The sequence below is a fragment of the Microcaecilia unicolor genome, chromosome 2 (assembly GCF_901765095.1).
Source record: "Microcaecilia unicolor chromosome 2, aMicUni1.1, whole genome shotgun sequence".
Classification (NCBI taxonomy): domain Eukaryota; kingdom Metazoa; phylum Chordata; class Amphibia; order Gymnophiona; family Siphonopidae; genus Microcaecilia; species Microcaecilia unicolor.
In genome coordinates this window covers 69,268,084-69,289,651 of record NC_044032.1, presented here as the reverse complement: position 1 = coordinate 69,289,651, position 21,568 = coordinate 69,268,084, and the positions used below count along the sequence as shown (strand labels likewise).

General features: G+C 42.9%; 1 protein-coding gene across 4 annotated transcripts in view; it reads right to left on the bottom strand.

Moving 5' to 3' along the window:
• Window positions 1–21,568, bottom strand: part of RAI14 (retinoic acid induced 14) — a 266,149-nt gene that overhangs the window by 18,141 nt on the left and 226,440 nt on the right. For all 4 annotated transcript variants that reach the window (XM_030193017.1, XM_030193015.1, XM_030193019.1 and 1 more), the window contains 2 exons: window positions 15,900–15,954; window positions 144–262 (listed from right to left, as the gene is read on the bottom strand). In XM_030193017.1, the coding sequence (XP_030048877.1) occupies window positions 144–262; window positions 15,900–15,954 (174 nt within the window). The remainder of the gene's footprint in view (window positions 1–143; window positions 263–15,899; window positions 15,955–21,568) is intronic.

The following is a 21,568-nucleotide window of genomic DNA, read 5'->3' as shown; positions in this document are numbered from 1 at the left end:
TCAAAACGTAATTTGCTTGTTCTTCCCCCACCTCCATCTTCTTAAAATCTAATTCTCTACCTGTACTAATCAAACTTGTTTGGAATATGTGGGATATAAATACTGCTATAAATAAATAAATAAAATAAATAAATTATACATACCTGTAATTTATCTTGTAGCTCTCTATTGTGTAACATAAGAGCACTAATTTTTGCTTGCAGCGTGGAAAGCACATCTTCCTGTTCAGCTTCACAACTGACATTAAGTAAGCTGTCGGCACCTTCAAGAGACACAAGAGTGGTTACACTCCTCCTTTCCTATGCCTGCCAATCAACAAATACAAATATACAGACACACAATCTCAACATCAACCATTCATGGTCTTTTCTTTCTAATATATTCAATGACCACTTTTTGCACTGTTATTTTTGGCACTTTCTAAAGATAAAACTCTTAAGACCTCCAAGCTACAAAAAACTGAATCCAGACATATCTGATATGGATTTCTATCAGTTCTGAACAGGATGTGTATCATCCATTCAGTACTACAGTAACTGTATTTGTTACATATGTATCCCTTAATGTTATGTGCTCAATCAGTTCTAATCTCTAATAACTCTATAGCAAGCTATACACCTAAACACAGGATTCCGAAAACAATCAGAAGATATACTGGACGGAGCAAGATAAAAAGGGAACATAGATAAAGGTTCAGCTCCTTATGAAGCTGTTGCGAAACAGGAACGCACTGTAAAGAGCGAACCGAGTAGAAAGACAAAAACGCCCGAAGAAAAAGATAAGTGCTATGTTCACGAATAGTATATATTGAAAAGAAAAATAAGTAGACTAGACTGATGAGGATTCCTGCATGTTACCGCACTGGGAAAGTTTGAGCAAAAAAATCCCAGCGACATAGCGGAGTGGTGCTGCTCAAAAGAAAAAGAACAGAACCAGGGATCTGAAGTCACGTTTAGTTTAAAAATAAAAATTCAATGATACTGTGTTTAGGTGTACATTTGTATCCCACATTTTCCCACCTATTTGTAGGCTCAATGTGGCTTACATAGTACCGGAGAGGCCTTTGCAGGCTCCAATGTGAACAAATACAGGGTGATGTTGTGGTAAGATCAAGTTCATGTGGCACAGCCACATTAGGGAATCGGAGAACGGAAGAGTTGTGTTATGTCCATTACGTGCTTTAGTTTGGTTGTGTTGCAGAGATTAGGCATTTAAGTTGGATCGGTAGGGTATGCCTTTTTAAACAGGTTGGTATCAGTCCATATGGATTTTTTTAAGGTTATACTTATTACCAAATCTGAATTAAAAAAAATATTCAATGAAAATACTGTATAAAAGTTTTCAAATCCACATAGGCACCTTCTGGTACATTTAAAGACTGGATTGCTTTTAGTTGAATTATGGCATGTGCAATATTGGTAAGCCTGATTTCAGTTCCAGGGAAAATAGTGTAAACTATTATAAGGAATAAAATTACAGAACACATAGATGAACATGGTTTAATGGGACAGAGTCAGCATGAGTTCAGCCAAGGGAAGCCTTGCCTTACCAATTTGCTTAATTTCTTTGAAGGCGTAAATAAACATATGGATAAAGGTGAGCCAGTTGATGTAGCATTATCTGGAATTTCAGAAAGCTTTTGACAAAGTTTCTCATGAGAGACTCCTGAGAAAATTTTAAAAAGTCACGGGATAGATGACAATGACCTTCTGTGGATTAGGAATTTGTTATTGGACAGAAAACAGAGGGTTGGGTTAAATGGCCATTTTTCTTAATGGAGGAGGGTGAATAGTGGAGTGCCGAAGGGATCTGTACTGGGACTGGTGCTATTTAACATATTTATAAATGATATGAAAAACGGAATGAGTGAGGTGATTAAATTTCCAGATGACACAAAACTAAAGTTGTCAAAACACATGCAGACTTTGAAAAATTGCAGGAAGAACATAGGAAACTGGAAGACTGGGTATCCAAATGGCAGATCAAATTTAATGTGGACAAATGCAAAGTGATGCACATTTGGGAATAATCATTCAAATCATAACTACCTGATGCTAGAGGCCAACTTAGGAGTCAGCACTCAAGAAAAAGATCTAGGTGTCATTGTAGACAATACACTGAAACCTTCTGTCCAATGTATGGCAGTGGCCAAAAAAAGCCAACAGGATACTAAGAATTATTAGGAAGGGGATGCAAAATAAGACCAAGAATATTATAATTTGATTACTTTATTTTTTTTTTTGTCTATTAGATTGTAAGCTCTTTGAGCAGGGACTGTCTTTCTTCTATGTTTGTGCAGCGCTGCTTACGCCTTGTAGCGCTATAGAAATGCTAAATAGTAGTAGTAGTAGTAGTATAATGTCTCTACATTGTGAAGCGCTGCGTATGACTGGTAGCGCTATAGAAATGATTTGTAGTACTACTACTACTAAGCATTTCTATAGCGCTACAAGACGTACGCAGCGCTGCACAAACATAGAAGAAAGACAGTCCCTGCTCAAAGAGCTTACAATCTAATAAACAAAAAATAAAGTAAGCAAATCAAATCAATTAATGTGTACAGGAAGGAGGACAGGAGGGTAGGTGGAGGTGAGTGGTTACAAGTGGCTACGAGTCAAAAGCAATGTTAAAGAGGTGGGCTTTCAGTCTAGATTTAAAGGTGGCCAAGGATGGGGCAAGATGAAGGGGCTCAGGAAGTTTATTCCAGGCGTAGGGTGCAGCGAGACAGAAGGTGCGAAGTCTGGAGTTGGCAGTAATGGAGAAGGGAACAGATAAGAAGGATTTATCCATGGAGCGGAGTGCAAGGGAAGGGGTGTAGGGAAGGACGAGTGTGGAGAGATACTGGGGAGCAGCAGAGTGAGTACATTTATAGGTTAGTAGAAGAAGTTTGAACAGGATGCAAAAATGGATAGGGAGCCAGTGAAGCGACTTGAGGAGAGGGGTAGTATGAGTCAGGGGCGTATCTGCGTGGGGCCTCAGGGGCCTGGGCCCCCGCAGATTTCGCCCTGGACCCCCCTACCGCTGCCAACCCTCCCCCTCCGTTGCTCGCCTACCTTCGCTGGCGGGGGACCCCAACCCCCGCCAGCCGAGGTCCGCGTCCTCCTGCCGCTGCCGGCTGCCTTTCGTCCTTTAATTCTTCCATTGAAGCTGGCGCCGACGAAAGTTTCTTTTGAGTCTGACGTCGCTGCACGTTGTACGTGCAGGACGTCAGACTCAGAAATTGTTTCTGAGTCTGACGTCCTGCACGTACAACGTGCAACGTGCAGCGACGTCAGATTCAAAAGAAACTTTTTCGTCGGCGCCAGCTTCAATGGAAGAATGAAAGGACCAAAGGCAGCCGGCAGCGGCAGGAGGACGCGGACCTCGGCTGGCGGGGGTTGGGGTCCCCCGCCAGCGAAGGTAGGCGAGCAACGGAGGGGGAGGGTTAGCAATGGCAGCGGCTGGGGGGAGGGGGATCGGCAATGGCGGCGGCGGCGGCGGGGGGGGGGGGGCTATAATGTGCCCCCCCTCTCTGGCCCTGGCCCCCCCTACCGCCGCAGTTCAGATACGCCCCTGGTATGAGTAAAGCGACCCTGGCGGAAGACGAGACGGGCAGCAGAGTTTTGAACCGATTGGAGAGGGGAGAGGTGACTAAGTGGGAGGCCAGCAAGAAGCAGATTGCAGTAGTCCAAACGAGAGGTGACAAGGGTGTGGATGAGGGTTTTGTTAGAGTGCTTGGAAAGAAAGGGGCGGATTTTACGGATGTTGTAAAGAAAGAAACGACAGGTCTTGGCGATCTGCTGGATATGAGCAGAGAAGGAGAGAGAAGAGTCAAAGATGACCCCAAGGTTTCGAGCTGAGGAGACAGGGAGAATGAGAGAGCCATCAACAGAAATAGAAAACGGGGGGAATGGGGAGGTGGGTTTGGGGGGAAAAATGAGAAGCTCAGTTTTGGTCATGTTTAATTTCAGGTGGCGTTGAGACATCCAGACACCAATGTCAGACAAGCACGCTGAAACTTTGGTTTGGATGCAAGGTGAGATATCAGGGGTAGAAAGGTAGATTTGGGAGTCATCAGCATAGAGATAGTAGGAAAAGCCATGGGATAAGTACATAAGTAGTGCCATACTGGGAAAGACCAAAGGTCCATCTAGCCCAGCATCCTGTCACCGACAGTGGCCAATCCAGGTCAAGGGCACCTGGCACGCTCCCCAAACGTAAAAACATTCCAGACAAGTTATACCTAAAAATGCGGAATTTTTCCAAGTCCATTTAATAGCGGTCTATGGACTTGTCCTTTAGGAATCTATCTAACCCCTTTTTAAACTCCGTCAAGCTAACCGCCCGTACCACGTTCTCCGGCAACGAATTCCAGAGTCTAATTACACGTTGGGTGAAGAAAACTTTTCTACGATTCGTTTTAAATTTACCACACTGTAGCTTCAACTCATGCCCTCTACTCCTAGTATTTTTGGATAGCGTGAACAGTCGCTTCACATCCACCCGATCCATTCCACTCATTATTTTATACACTTCTATCATATCTCCCCTCAGCCGTCTCTTCTCCAAGCTGAAAAGCCCTAGCCTTCTCAGCCTCTCTTCATAGGAAAGTCGTCCCATCCCCACTATCATTTTCGTCGCCCTTCGCTGTACCTTTTCTAATTCTACTATATCTTTTTTGAGATACGGAGACCAGTACTGAACACAATACTCCAGGTGCGGTCGCACCATGGAGCGATACAACGGCATTATAACATCCGCACACCTGGACTCCATACCCTTCCTAATAACACCCAACATTCTATTCGCTTTCCTAGCCGCAGCAGCACACTGAGCAGAAGGTTTCAGCGTATCATCGACGACGACACCCAGATCCCTTTCTTGATCCGTAACTCCTAACGCGGAACCTTGCAAGACGTAGCTATAATTCGGGTTCCTCTTACCCACATGCATCACTTTGCACTTGTCAACATTGAACTTCATCTGCCACTTGCACGCCCATTCTCCCAGTCTCGCAAGGTCCTCCTGTAATCGTTCACATTCCTCCTGCGACTTGACGACCCTGAATAATTTTGTGTCATCGGCGAATTTAATTACCTCACTAGTTATTCCCATCTCTAGGTCATTTATAAATACATTAAAAAGCAACGGACCCAGCACAGACCCCTGCGGGACCCCACTAACTACCCTCCTCCACTGAGAATACTGGCCACGCAATCCTACTCTCTGCTTCCTATCTTTCAACCAGTTCTTAATCCATAATAATACCCTACCTCCGATTCCATGACTCTGCAATTTCTTCAGGAGTCTTTCGTGCGGCACTTTGTCAAACGCCTTCTGAAAATCCAGATATACAATATCAACCGGCTCCCCATTGTCCACATGTTTGCTTACCCCCTCAAAAAAATGCATTAGATTGGTGAGGCAAGACTTCCCTTCACTAAATCCGTGCTGACTTTGTCTCATCAGTCCATGTTTTTGTATATGCTCTGCAATTTTATTCTTAATAATAGCCTCCACCATCTTGCCCGGCACCGACGTCAGACTCACCGGTCTATAATTTCCCGGATCTCCTCTGGAACCCTTCTTAAAAATCGGAGTAACATTGGCTACCCTCCAGTCTTCCGGTACTACACTCGATTTTAGGGACAGATTGCATATTTCTAACAGTAGCTCCGCAAGTTCATTTTTTAGTTCTATTAATACTCTGGGATGAATACCATCAGGTCCCGGTGATTTACTACTCTTCAGCTTGCTGAACTGACCCATTACATCCTCCAAGGTTACAGAGAATTTGTTTAGTTTCTCCGACTCCCCCGCTTCAAATATTCTTTCCGGCACCGGTGTCCCCCCCAAATCCTCCTCGGTGAAGACCGAAGCAAAGAATTCATTTAATTTCTCCGCTACGGCTTTGTCCTCCTTGATCGCCCCTTTAAACACCATTTTCGTCCAGCGGCCCAACCGACTCTTTGGCCGGTTTCCTGCTTTTAATGTATCTAAAAAAATTTTTACTATGTATTTTTGCTTCCAACGCTAATTTCTTCTCAAAGTCCTTTTTTGCCCTCCTTATCTCCGCTTTGCATTTGGCTTGGCATTCCTTATGATCTATCCTGTTACTTTCAGTTGGTTCTCTTCTCCACTTTTTGAAGGATTGTTTTTTGGCTCTAATGATTTCCTTTATCTTACTGTTTAGCCACGCCGGCTGACGTTTAGTCTTTTTTCCCTTTTTTCTAATACGTGGAATATATTTGTCCTGAACCTCTAGGATGGTGTTTTTAAACAGCATCCACGCCTGATGCAAGTTTTTTACTCTGCGAGCTGCTCCTTTCAGTCTTTTTTTCACCATTTTTCTCATTTTGTCGTAATCACCTTTTCTATAGTTAAACGCTAGCGTACTTGATTTCCTAGTTTCACTTCCTTCAATGCCAATATCAAAACCAATCATATTATGATCACTGTTATCAAGCGGCCCTCGTATCGTTACCCCCTGCACTAGATCATGAGCACCACTAAGGACTAAGTCTAGTATTTTTCCTTCTCTTGTCGGCTCCTGAACTAGCTGTTCCATGAAGCTGTCCTGATTTCATCAAGAAATCCTATGTCCCTTGCGTGTACAGATGTTACATTAACCCAGTCTATATGCGGGTAATTGAAATCCCCCATTATTATTGTGTTGCCCAGTTTGTTTGCGTCCCTGATTTCCTTTAACATTTCCGCATCCGTCTGTTCGTCCTGGCCAGGCGGACGGTAGTACACTCCTATCACTATCCTTTTCCCCTTTGCACATGGAATTTCAATCCACAGTGATTCCAAGGAGTGTTTTGTTTCCTGCAGAATTTTCAATCTATTTGATTCAAGGCTCTCGTTAATATACAATGCTACCCCTCCACCAATCCGATTCACCCTATCACTACGATATAATTTGTACCCCGGTATGACAGTGTCCCACTGGTTATCCTCCTTCCACCAGGTCTCAGAGATGCCTATTATATCTAATTTTTCATTTAGTGCAATATATTCCAACTCCCCCATCTTATTTCTTAGGCTCCTGGCATTCGCATATAGACATTTCAAACTATGTTTGTTGTTCCTAAGTACATCATGCTTAGTACTTGACAGTATTAATTGGCAATCTTTTGTCTGATTTTTATTGTTATTTAAAGATACCCGATCTACTACAATCTCTTTTGCAACCTCACTATCAGGATACTCTGTCTTCCCTGTTATGGTGATATCTTTGAAAGATACCTTATCCCGAACCATGCTCTTTTGAGCGACTGTCGGCCTTCCCCCCATTTCTAGTTTAAAAGCTGCTCTATCTCCTTCTTAAACGCCGATGCCAGCAGCCTGGTCCCACTCTGGTTAAGATGGAGCCCATCCTTTCGGAATAGGCTCCCCAGATTAATGAACCAAGGGACGAAGTGTAGATAGAAAAGAGGAGGGGACCAAGAACAGAACCCTGAGGTACGCCGACAGGCAGAGGGATAGAAGTAGAAGAGGATCCACCAGAGTGAACACTAAAGGTGCGGAGGGAGAGGTAGGAAGAGAACCAGGAAAGGACAGAGCCCTGGAATCCAAGTGAGGACAGGGTATCGAGAAGTATGCTGTGATACAACGTCAAAAGCAGCGGAAAGATCAAGAAGAATGAGGATGGAATATTGACCTCTGGATTTAGCCAGTAATAGGTCATTGGAGACTTTAGTAAACGCAGTTTCAGTTGAGTGGAGAGGGCGAAAACCAGATTGTAGTGGGTCAAGAATAGCATGTGAGGAGAGAAAATCAAGGCAGCGGTGGTGAACAGCACGCTCAAGTAATTTGGAGAGAAAAGGGAGGAGGGAGATGGGTCAGTAATTAGAGGGACAAGTAGGGTCGAGTGAAGGCTTCTTAAGGAGAGGTGTGACCACAGCAAGTTTAAAGGCAGTAGGGACAGTTGCAGTGGAAAGTGAGAGGTTGAGAATGTGACAGATAAAAGGAATAAGAGCAGGTGAGATGGCATTAAGAAGGTGGGTGGGAATGGGATCAGAGGAACAAGGTGGTACATTTTGAGGAAGAAAGGAGAAGTGTAGTTTCCTCTATAGTAACTTCAGGAAAGGAGGAAAAGGAATGAGGGGAAGGATAGAGAAGGGAACGGACTAGTGGAGGGAGAGGTGGCGAGGTAGAGAATTCAAGGTTTATCTTTTGAACCTTGTCGTGAAAGAATTCAGAAAGGGTCTGACGAGATAATGAAGGGGGAGTTGGGGGAGGGGCACCTTGAGGAGAGAGTTCAATGTGGTGAAGAGAAGTCGAGGGTTAGAGCCAAGAGAGTTGGTCAGTTGGATATAATAATCCTGTTTGGTGCGTAAAAGAGCAGATTGGAAGGAGGTCAGCATGAACTTAAAGTGTAAGAAATCAGCAAGGGCCCGAGATTTCCGCCAGAGGCATTCGGCGGAGCGGGTACAGGAACGTAGGTAGCGGATATTAGAAGTCAGCCAAGGTTGGGGTAGTAGTAGTAGTAGTGTATCCCTTCATGGTGTGACCTCACCTTGAGAAATTCTGAGAGGTGATACAAAAGCAAGCTTTATCAACTAGTCTCCATAGTTCCCCCCCTAGTTTTAAAACTTGAACTTTGTACCAAAGCATTAATAGATAGCCTCCAGCAGACACAGAAGGACCTAGTTTAGTCTTCAATTCCACCACCTCCCTAATTCTCACCCACCCGTAGTACAACTTAATTTTTAATCAGTTATTCTAATTAGGATAACAAGGGAGAAGTGCTCTTAAAGAGTTTTTTAAATTTAATTACATTTCATTCCTTTCCAAGAAAAAAACACTAAAATCACACAATATACCATATAAGCTAGAATAATATCCTTAATACCTTAGCAAGTTTTAAATTACTGAAAAACTCAAAAATACTAAGATGGAGACAACAGGCCAGCAGCGAGGGGGGTGCCATCCAGTCTTTTGCATTGAGTGTCACACGCATGATTATCTCCCAGTTGGTGAGCAGTTATGTGCGTGTGCCTAATGCAAAGAGCTCCTAGCCCTCAAAAAACGAGTTTGTGCTCTTGAGGCTAGAGTAGAAGATTTGAAGGAGCTGAGGGAGACAGAGAGGTACATAGATGAGACGTACAGGGACGTTGTAGAGAAGTCCAACCTCCAGTCTGGCAGTCCCTGTGCTGCCTTGGAGACGGGAGGTCTCCTAGAAGGAGAGCATCACCATGGTGAAGTTGGACCTGCCCACCAGGGGATGCACTATCATCTCGCACCGAGGATATGTCTCCTAGAACTTCTGCCCAGGTGGGAAGGGTTAGGACAGCTGTTGTAGTTGGTGATTCGCTCATTAGTCATGTAGATAGCTATGTGGCTAGTGGATGTAAGGATCACCTGGTCACTCGCCTGCCTGGTGTGAAGGTGGCAGACCTCATGCGTTACCTAGACAGGATCTTAGTGCTATGGAGAAGCCGGCTGTCTTGGTACACATGGGTACCAATGATAGGAAAATATGGGAGGGAGCTTCTGAAAGCCAAATTTAGGCTCTTAGGTAGAAAGCTGAAGTCCAGGTCCTCCAGGGTAGCATTTTCAGAGATGCTTCCAGTTTCACACACAGTACCCAAAAGGCAGGCAGAGTTCTGAAGTCTCAATACATGGTTGAGACAATGGTGCAACGATGAGGGATTTAGATTTATTAGGAACTGGACAACATTCTGGGAAAGGGGGAGACTTGTGAAAGGATGGACTCCACTTTAACCGGGATGGAACTAGGCTGCTGGTGCTAACTTTTAAAAAGGAGATAGAGCAGCTTTTGAATGGGGGGGGGGGGGGGGGGGGGGGGGGTAGAGATGACAGTTGCCCAGGAGCACATGGTTCGGTGTGGAGTACACTTGAAGGATACTATTGAAACAGGATATTTAGGGAATCTCAGTAGAGATTCTTCAATAATGCTGAAAGTAAGCCAGGTGTGCTTAATGAGAGAGCAGGATAAAGTATGTACATTATCCCCTTCAACTTCTAAGCAGCTTGTACATCAAAAGGAAAAAGACAGAATTTGAAGTGCCTGTATATAATAGAAGCCTAAAAAAATAAGATGGGATAGTTAGAGTATGTAGCACTAAATGATGAGTTAGATATAATAGGCATCTCAGAGACTTGGTGGAAAGAGGATAATCAATAGGGCACTGTGTTAACAGGGTACCAATTGTATTGCAATGATAGAGAGAATCAAATTGGGAGGGTGGGGGGTTGCTCTATATGATAAAGAGGGGGTCGAGTCAAATAAAACATTCCACATGAAACAGATAGCAGTATGGAATCATTATGGATAGAAATTCCATGTGTGAAGGGAAAAAGTATTCTTGTACGGCTGTACTACCATCTGCCAGGACAGAACAGACAGACAGATGAAGAAATGTTTACAGAGATTAGGAAAGCTGGCAAATTGGGCAATGCTATAATAAATCGGTGATTTCAATTATCCCAATATTGACTGGATAAATGTTACATCAATGAGTGCCAGGGAGATAAAATTTCTAGGTGTAATACTGCTTCTCGGAGCAACTGGTCCAGGAACTGACGATAGGGGGAGCCATTTTGGATCTGGTCCTTGGTTGCGTGCAGGGCATAGTGCAAGGGATGGCAGTGTTGGGTCCCTTGGGAAACAGTGATCATAACATGATCAAGTTTGAGCTACTGAGATGAACCCGCAAAAGAAATCTACTGTAGCTACATTTAATTTTCGAAAAGGAGATTATAATAAAATGAGGAAATGGTTAAAAAGAAACTAAAAGGATTGGCTGCTAAGGTTAGAACACTAAATCAGATGTGGACATTATTCAAAAATACCATCTTGGAAGCCCAGTCCAGATGCATTCCACGTACTGGCAAAGGTGGAAAGAAGAGAAAACGACAGCTAGCATGGTTAAATGTTGAAGTAGAAGAGGCTATTACAGCCAAAAGACTGCCCAAAGAATGGAAAAAGGACCCAAATGAAGAAAAAAAGAAACTGGCAAGTCAGATGCAAAGCATTAATAAAGAAGGCGAAAAGGGAATATGAAAAGAAACTTGCCACAGAGGCTAAAACTCACAGTAACAACTTTTTTCAGGTACATTGGAAGAAGAAAGCATGCGAGGGAATCTGTGGGACCGTTAGATTCACAAAGGAGCAAAAGGGGAGTTCAGGGAGGACAAGGCCATAGTGGAGAAACTAAATTAATTCTTTGCTTCTGTCTTTACAGAAGAAGATGTAAGAAATCTACCTGTATCAGAAATGGTTTTCAAGGATGATGATGCAGAGGAACTGAAAGAAATCTTGGTGAACCTGGAAGATATGCTGAGCCAAATTACAAATTGAAGAGTAGCAAACATCCAAGGGTACTCAAAGAACTCAAGCATGAAATTACTGATCTGCTGGTAGTAATATGTAAACTGTCATTAAAATCGTCCGTCATTCCTGAAGACTGGAGGGTGGCCAATGAGAAGCTGATTTTTAACAAGGGTTCAAGGGGTGATCCTGGAAATTACAGACTGGTAAGCCTGACATTGGTGCTAGGTAAAATAGTGGAAACTATTGTAAAGAGTGGAGTGGAGGAGTGGCCTAGTGGTTAGGGTGGTGGACTTTGGTCCTGGGGAACTGAGGACCTGAGTTTGATTCCCAGTTCAGGCACAGGCAGCTCCTTGTGACTCTGGGCAAGTCACTTAACCCTCCATTGCCCCATGTAAGCCGCATTGAGCCTGCCAAGAGTGGGAAAGCGCAGGGTACAAATGTAACAAAAAAAAGAAGAATAAAATTACAGAACACATAGACAAACATGGTTTAATGGGACAGAAATCAGCAAGTGTTCAGCCAAGGGAAGTCTTGCCTCACCAATCTGCTTCATTTATTTGAATGTGTGAACAAATATATGGATAAAGGTGAGCTGGATGATGTAGTGTATCTAGATTTTCAGAAAGTTTTGGATAAAGTTCCTGATGAGAGACTCCTAAGAAAATTAAAGAGTCAAGGGATAGGAGGCAAGGTTCTGGTGTGGATTAGGAATTGGTTATTGCAGTGGCGTAGGAAGGGGGGGGGGTGGTGGGGCGGTCCGCCCTGTGTGCACGCCGCTGGCGGGAGGGGGGGATGTCAGCTCCACTGGTTCACTCCTCTCTCTGCCCCGGAACAGGTTACTTCCTGTTCCAGGGCAGAGAGAGCAGGGAACCAGCGGAGCCAACGCAGCTCCCAGCAATGTGCACTTGGGGCGGAGCGGCCCTCCCGCCCGTCCCCTTTGGTAAGAATGCGCTGGGGGGTGCGTGTGCCGAGCTGCACCCGGAGGAGGGGGGTGTGCAGCGGCAAACCGCCCCGGGTGTCAGCCGCCCTCGCTACGGCACTGGGTTATTGGACAGAAAACAGAGGGTAGGGTTAAATTGTCATTTCTCTCAATGGAGAAGAGTGAACAGTGGGGGGCCCAGGAATCTGTACTGGGACCAGTTCTGTTTAACATATTTATAAATGATATGGAAATAGGAATGAGTAAGGTGATTAAATCTGCAAATGATATTAAACTTTTCAAGGTTGTTAAAACATGTGCGGACTATGAAATATTGCAGGAAGACTGGGAATCCAAATGGCAGATGAAATTTAATGTGGACAAATGCAAGGTGATGCACATTGAAAAGAATAATCTGAATCATAGTTACCTGATGCTAGGGCCCACCTTGGGGGTCAGCAATCAAGAAAAAGATCTAGGTGGTGTTGTAGATAATACGCTGAAATCTTCTGTTCAGTGTGTGGTGGCAGCCAAAAAAGCAAACAGGACGCTAGGAATTATTAGCTAACAGATGGTGAATAAGACTGAAAATACTGTAATGCCTACGACTGCACCTTGACTATTGCGTTAAGTTCTGGTCACTGTATCTCAAAAAAGATAAAGTGGAATTAAGAAAAGGTTCAAAGAAGAGTGACCAAAATGATAAAGGGGAAGGAACCCCTCTCATATGAGGAAAGGATAAAGAGGTTCGGGCTCTTCAGCTTGGAAAAGAGATGGATGAAGGGCGATATGACTGAGGTCTACAAAATCCCGAGTGGTGTAGAACGAGTAGAAATAAATCTATTTTTTGCTTGTTCCAAAAGTACAGAGACTATGGGACACTCAATGGAAATATTTTTAAATCATTTAAAATCAAATAGGAGGAAATATTTTATTCACTCAACGAATAGTTAAGCTCTGGAACTCTTTGCCGGAGATGTGTAACAGCGGTAGATGTATCTGGGTTTTAAAAAGGTTTGGACAAGTTCCTGGAGGAAAAGTCCATAGTCTGCTATTGAGACAGACATGGGGAAGCAACTGCTTGCTCCAGGATTGGTAGCATGAAATGTTGCTGTTAATTGGGTTTCTGCAGGTTCTTGTGACCTCACTTGGCCACTGTTTGGAAACAGAATACTGCGCTAGATGGACCATTGGTCTGAGCCAGCAAGGCTACTCTTATTGCTCTTATGAGCACTGCATTCACTTCTGGTCGCCTTATCTCAAAAAAGATTTAGCGGAATTAGAAAAGGTTCAAAGAAGAGTGACCTAAATGATAAAAGGGATAGAACTCTCGCATAAGGAAAGGCTAAAAGGGTTAGGGCTCTTCAGCTTGGAAAGAGACGGCTGAGGGGGTATATGATTGATGTCTACAAAATCCTGAGTGGTGTAGAATGAGTAGAAATAAATCTATTTTTCACTCGTTCCAAAAGTACAGAGACTGTGGGACACTAAATGGAAATACTTTAAAATACTTTTAAAACAAAAAGGAGGAAGTAATTTTTCACTCAAGGAATAGTTAAGCTCTGGAACTCGCTGCCGGAAGATGTAACAGCAGTTAGTGTATCTGGGTTTCAAAAAGGTTTGGACAAGTTCCTGGAGGAAAAGTCTATAGCCTGTTATTGAGATGTACATGGGGGAAGCCACTGCTTGCCCCGGGATTGGTAGTATGGCATGTTGCTACTAATTAGGTTTCTGTCAGATACTTGTAATTTGGATTGGTCACTATTGGAAGAAGGATACTGGGCTAGATGAACCATTGGTTTGACCCAGTATGGCAATTCTTATGTAATATGACTTTCTTTTCTTTTAATCTATTTGGTCTTTTTTTTTTTTGTACTTTGTATTATTTAGTTTTATTTTGTTAACAAGCTGTACATCACTTGAAGCTTGTTAGATGGCATCAGAAGTACACATGCCTGTATACAATACAGCTTTAACATTTATTTTAACAAAGCGTATGTACGTATATAGAAGGTTTCCACAAAGGCCACCAAATGGACACTGAATAGTAATGACCTTTAGTTACAGAGCCTGCCAATGATTGAAATTGACTGTCTATATATGTAAAAGGTTCCTTAATCCTTGTGCCAATTTATTGAGCCATCCTGTCTATCACACTGGTGTAGAAATAATCAAACTGCAGTTACCATGACTGCAGTCAATCCCATCCTTCCCAAGAGAACAATAGGTTTATATGCTAAATTTCCAGAAATATGTAGCTTAAACAGGACTATATGTTTAGCTGTATGTTCTTTTGAGCAAGAATGCCAGAAATTTTAACCGATCAACCAACCATATGAAAATGAAGTAAAAAAACTATTTGCAAAATTTTTTTTTTTTTTGTTACATTTGTACCCTGCGCTTTCCCACTCATGGCAGGCTCAATGCGGCTTACATGGGGCAATGGAGGGTTAAGTGACTTGCCCAGAGTCACAAGGAGCTGCCTGTGCCTGAAGTGGGAATTGAACTCAGTTCCTCAGTTCCCCAGGACCAAAGTCCACCACCCAAACACTAGGCCATTTTGTAAAACTAAAAACTAGTGATGTACATGAGCAAGGAAAGCATAATATTTTTTTTTTTTTTGCATTTTGTTATGTTAGAGGCACATTGTGTACATGCATTAATTTGTAGGTTATGCATGTACAAGCAATTTGTGCACACTGTAAATAAGGCACTCAAAGGAACTGAATGTGTACTCACAAATGCACACCCCCTACTAAAACCATATTGATTTCTTTTTTTATATATTTTATTTAATCATGTATTTATAATTTTTCATTTTACAAGAGTCACTTGCAAACAATAATACAGAGATGACTGTACATTAATACAATATTAGAGGAAAACAATCTCAACTAGATAAATGAATTATATACAATCTTTCTCTTTCTTAGACCACAAAATAAATAGGGAGAGTGAAACAAGACAAGGATATCAATTAAACAACAGTAAACAAAGAAAATGTGGTATTAACCTGATTATCCCCCGTTATTATTTATCTGAATCATTATTCCACATTGATCGTCTGGTTGGCTTCTTCAAACCCAAGACGGTGTATAGTCAATTAATTTCGTTGGAAACATACTTATTGTCCAATATCAGTGGAAATAATACACCTGATTTCATTTTTTTCTGTTCTAAAACCAGAAATTATTTAACAATACAAACACTTGAATCTCTAATCCAAATCCCACTGATTAAGGTAATCCCAGTTTCACAGGCTTCACTCCTTTTGAATTAATATACTAAGAGGAATCAAACCATATTGATTTCTAAATGTATTTATATGATGAGATCATAGTTCCAGCCAATATAGCAATAGGAGTGAACTAGAACTATTAAGAGATGAGACTTAAGGTATTAATGAAATGCATTCTATAGCATTATTTAAAATTCCTTGCCCTGACCAGCCTGAAAGTGTAGGATGCATGTAATTTAACAATGCAGCCATATGGCTCTGCATACAGCATACAAGAAATGATCCAAAGTGCCAGGAATCTCAGACCACGGAACACATTACAAATCACCTCATTTCTCTACTCGATATCTCAGACCACCACTGAATGGACCTGATAAGCCTGGATATCTGAGAGTGGGGTTTTTCATGTTATATTAGATTATGAATCCAATCCAATTGCTAGCTCGCACACTTCACTTTACCTGTATAATCACTCAGCCTGTTCTTAATGTTTTGCCTGAAACAACTGCTTTCTTCCTGTGAAAATGAAACACAAAATTGGTAAATCTGCTGTTCAAGTAGCGTGGAGAAATATTAAAAGGCTGACAGGAAGAAGAGAGATGAGAATAGTGAACAAACTTAAAAAAAAAAAAAAAAAAAAAAGACGTGCTGCATATTTTTCAGATACAGGTAAAACTTACATGGAGCCTTAGAACTTAAAAATGTTGTAGTGAACGAGAAAAGCACTTACATTTTCAATTTTGTTTGTCCCATCTGTGACAGTGATGTCAGAGAAGTGAAAGACAGGACCAGCTAGCAGGCAGGCATAAGTGCAAACATATGCCCAGGAGGCAGAGCAAACAGGAAGCAGAGAAGGCTGGTCTCATTACATGAAGAGGAGCTGGCTGAGAAGAAAGAAGCCATGAAGGTAGCAGGGAGCCCAGGCCCCAGAACCCAAATTAAGAAGCAGTGATGAGATTAAGAGTACAAGAAAGTCAAAACCCCAAGTGGCTTTGTTTGTATGAATGGCAGGGTTGCCAGCTGGGAAAAATTTTCCCAGCCCCAAACAAGCCGTAAACCCGCCCAAAAACTGCCCGTAGCCAATCCTTGTCTCCCGCGTCACTGAACCCTGCCCCCACATCACCAACCCTGCCCCGCATCACCTAACCCCGCCCCGTGTCACTAACCCGCCTTCCACATCACTAGCCCTGCCCCCTACGTCATCCCTGACGTCAACCCCGCCCCTGAAAGGCTTCTATTGGTCCAATTTGGACCAATAGAAGCCTCGGAAAAGCTTCTATTGGACCAAATTGGACCAATAGAAGCCCCGGAAAAAACCGCTGAACTCGCACAGCGGCGACGGGAAAACCGCCCAAAAAACCGCATCCCGCGGCCGGCGAACTTTTCCCGCCACCGCTGGCGAAAACCCGCCCAATTGGGCAGTAACACCACCCACCTGGCAACTTTGATGAATGTTCTGAAGGGTACTGCTACAAGCTCAATCTATTCTCATCCTACAGAAGTACACCACATGTCCCCACACCCTTTCTTCCACCCTCTGAAAGGACGGGTCTAGCATTTAACTGCCTAGCAACTGGCTTACTTTTGCCTTTGTTGCAACCTTTCTATTGGTATGTCTTAACTTCATTGTTTTGATAGTATCCCTCAAAGATAATCACTTAAGAGCACATGGTTCAGAGTGAGGTATCAGTTTCATCCAGGTTCTAGTTTAAAAGTGGCAGTCTTTACCACGTAAACATAGTAAATGTCAGCAGATAAAGACCTGCACAATCTATCCAGTCTGCTCAACAAGGTGGTGAGAATTGAATCTGGCATGCTGCTCAGGTACCACTTCTTCATGATTAAACACCGATATACTTAATCTACCTCTCCCTGCCAATTTTTAGGCAAAGACCATAGACGTCTTCCTGGCATCAATCCTACTTCCGAACAACTGGATTTGCCATTGAAGACCACTCCAGCCTTGATCCTGATCTGTTCTTTCCATTTACAGGACCCAGACTGCAGAATTGCCTGGCACTTCCTAACCTCTGAAGCTGCCAAAGCTCATTCCAGCTACAAGGCTATTTAAGTTGAGTTTAGCTGGAGTGAATTTTGATGGCAGCTTCAGAGGTTGGGAAGTAAGACCAATGCTGGGCAGACTTCTACAGTCTGGGGCCCATAAATGGCAAAAACAGATCAGGAGCAGGATCAAGGCTGGAGTGGGCTTCAATGGCAACTCCTCTGTCCTGGTTAAAGTGGAGCCCATCTCTTTGGATTAGCTCCCCCCCCCCCCCACTTCTCCAGAATGCTGCCCAGTTCCTAAAAATATCTAAATCTCTCTTCCCTGCACCACTTATCTCATCCATGCAGCAAGACTTCACAGCTCTGCCTGCCTCTTGGGTCCTATGTGTGCTACCCCGGTGTTCTGGATTTTAACTTTCTATATTTAAAAGCCTAAATTTGGCTTCCAGAACATCCTTCCCACATTTTCCTATGTTGCTATTACCCACACATTCCGAGATAGCCAGCTCCTCCACATAGCACTGTCTAAAATTTTATCTAGGGGGTGTGTGAGGTCTGCCACCTTCGCACCAGGCAGACCAAGTGACCAAACCTCATAAGCCACCCAGCGATCTACACGTCTAATGATTGAATCAACAACCAAAATGGCCAACCTAACCCCTTCCCTCAAGGGCAGAAGCCCCTGGAGCCAAATCCTTTGTGCAAGGATACTGTAGTCCCTGGAGGACAGGTCCTGGCTACAGGATTGCTTCCTGTCTCCCAAGGCAAAACTCTCCAGTAGGAGGACCTCACTCTTCCAAGGCAGCACAAAGGCTGCCAGACTAGAGGTGGGACTTCTCTATTATATCCCTGAAGGTCTCTATATACCTCCCTGCCTCCCTCAACACCTCTAATTTTGCTATACTAGTCTGAAGAGATCAGACTTATTCTCTGAGAGCTAGGAGGTGTTTGTACCAAGTATACACATATGACCTCTCACCAACTGGGAGATAATCGTACATGAAAGACTGGATAACACTCTTCTCACTACTGGAGTGCTATTTGCATCTTAGTAGTAATAACTAGTTGTTAACAGAGTAGTGATACCTAAATAAATAGAAAGATGTCTTATGATAATATGATATATTCAATACTTTTAATTTATTTGCTTCTAACTACAAATAAATTGCTGATGAAAATATCCTTGGGAGTGACATTTTCCTCTTGTTCTCTTAAAGGGATAATAGGCTATAAAAGAAGAGATGTGCTAAAAGTGGGTGGAAGGAAAAAGAAGAGGTGCACTTAGGGAGGAAGAGAAAGAAGACTAAATTAGGGCAAAATAATTTAGACCTGATAAGCTATACAATACATGTATTTTTGACTGCCTTAGAGCTCTAACAATTAAAGCTAAACTACAGCAAACTAATGCAATCAAATTAGATTTCAACAACAAAGAGGTAACACTAAGGAAAATTACTGCATAACACTTTCAAAAGAGACAAAAATAAAAATGAGACCCCCCTCCCCTAGAAATAACACCTCATAAAAAAGAATGTTAACAAAGGTTGAAAGTTTACATCAGAGACAAATATTGTTTAAAAAAAACATCTTGGAAGCACATTCCAGATGTATACCATGCATTTAAAGAAAGCAGGAGGAAATCCAAATTACTATCAGCATGGTTAAAAGTGATGAAAAAGATTATAGGAGCCAAAAGGAAATAAGCAGGAAAAGCATGAGCACTGCAAGTTAGATGCAAAAGCATTAAAAAAAAAAAAGCCTGCAACAGAGGTGACAAAAGATTAGAAGCCTATTGCATGTATATATTCACCACATCCTACAATAAAATGAAGATACATACCTGTAGCAGGAATTCTCCGAGGACAGCAGGCTGAATATTATCACTGATGGGTCGTCATTTGCGACGGCCCAGGAGACCGGAACTTGTAAAAAGCAAAGAACTTTCCAGAATGCGCCGTCGCGCAGGACAAGACACACCGCACATGCGCGAGGAGCTTCCCGCCCGCGACGTGAGCGTGCCCTTCTCAGTTAAATAAAAAGCAAAATATAAAACAGGAACAATTTCAAAGGGGAGGAGGGAGGGTTGTGAGAATATTCAGCCTGCTGTCCTCAGAGAATACCTGCTACAGGTATGTATCTTCATTTTCTCTGAGGACAAGCAGGCTGAATATTATCACTGATGGGGTATCCCTAGCCCCCAGGCTCACTCAAAACAATAAACATCGGTCAATACAGCCCTGCAACGGCGAGGACATAACTTAAACTGACCTAAAAAGAAACAGAACTAAATGAGAGTGCAGCCTGGAACAGAACAGAAAAGGGCCTAGAAGGGTGGAGTTGGGATTCTAAACCCCAAACAAATTCTGCAGCATCGACTGCCCAAACAGACTGTCGTGTCGGGTATCCTGCTGAAGGCAGTAGTGAGATGTGAATGTGTGGACTGATGACCACGCTGCAGCCTTGCAAATCTCTTCAATGGAGGCTGACTTAAGTGAGCCACTGACACAGCCATGGCTCTAACATTATGATATATATATTACTGGGGATAAATATTTAAACTAGAAGAACAGATCTCAAAGCTATATCACAAAAAACGTTCTTCCTTTAAAATATTTCATTTCTTTTATTACAATACATATATCATATAAAACAACTTATACTATGCAAGTTCCGGAACTCATCCAGTCACACCTTTCACTTCACCACCCACACACATAAACCTTATGTGGAAACATTTCTATATATCCACAAACTGTGTACATTCTCCCCACTTATTTTACACATTGATGTTATTTCCTCAGTTTCAAATCTTCCACTTGTATCTTAGTTATTGTCCTTAAAGATTCAAATTATAGATTATGTGTGTGGGTGGTGAAGTGAAAGGTGTGACTGGATGAGTTCCGGAACTTGCATAGTTGTTTTATATGATATACGTATTGTAATAAAAGAAATGAAATATTTTAAAGGAAGAACGTTTTTTGTGATCTAACATTATGAGCCATGACATGACCCTCTAAAGTCAGCCCAGCTTGGGCATAAGTGAAGGAAATGCAATCTGCTAGCCAATTGGAGATTGTTCGTTTTCCGATGGCGACTCCCCTCCTGTTGGGATCAAAAGAAACAAACAGCTGGGCGGACTGTCGATAGGGCTTTGTCCGCTCCACGTAAAAGGCCAATGCTCTCTTACAGTCTAAGGTGTGCAACTTGTCTTCACCACGGCGGGCATGAGGACGGGGAATGAATGTTGGCAAGACAACTGACTGGTTCAGATGGAACTCCGACACCACCTTCGGCAAGAACTTAGGGTGAGTGCGAAGGACTACTCTGTTGTGATGAAATTCGATATAAGGAGCATGAACTACCAAGGCCTGAAGCTCACTGACTCTACGAACTGAAGTAACACACAAAGAAAATGACCTTCCAGGTCAAGTACTTCAGATGGCAGGAATTCAGTGGCTCAAAAGGAGCTTTCATCAGCTGGGTGAGAACGACATTGAGATCCCATGACACTGGCGGAGGTTTGACAAGGGGCTTTGACAAAAGCAAACCTTTTCATAAATCGAACCACTAAAGGCTGTCCAGAGACAGGCTGACCTTCTACACACTGATAAGCACTAATTGCACTAAGATGAATCTTTACGGAGTTGGTCTTGAGACCAGATTCTGATAAGTGTAGAAGGTATACAAGCAAGGTCCGTGTCAGACAAGAAAAGGGATCTAGGGCCTTGCTGTCACACCAGACGGCAAACCTCCTCCATTTGAAAGAATAACACTTTTTTGTAGAATCTTTCCTGGAAGCAAGCAATACTCTGAAAACACCCTCTGAAAGACCTGATGAGGCAACTTCTAAGTTCTCAACATCCAGGCAGTGAGAGCCAGAGACTGGAGGTTGGTATGTAGAAGCGACCCCTTGTTCTGGGTGATGAGGGTCGGAAAACACTCCTATCTCCACGGTTCTTTAGAGGACAACTCCAGAAGAAGAGGGAACCAAATCTGATGCGACCAGAAGGGTGCAATCAGGATCATGGTTCCACAGTCTTGCTTGAGTTTCAGCAAAGTCTTCCCTACTAGAGGTATGGGAGGATACGCATACAGAAGGCCTGTCCCCCAATGCAGGAGAAAAGCA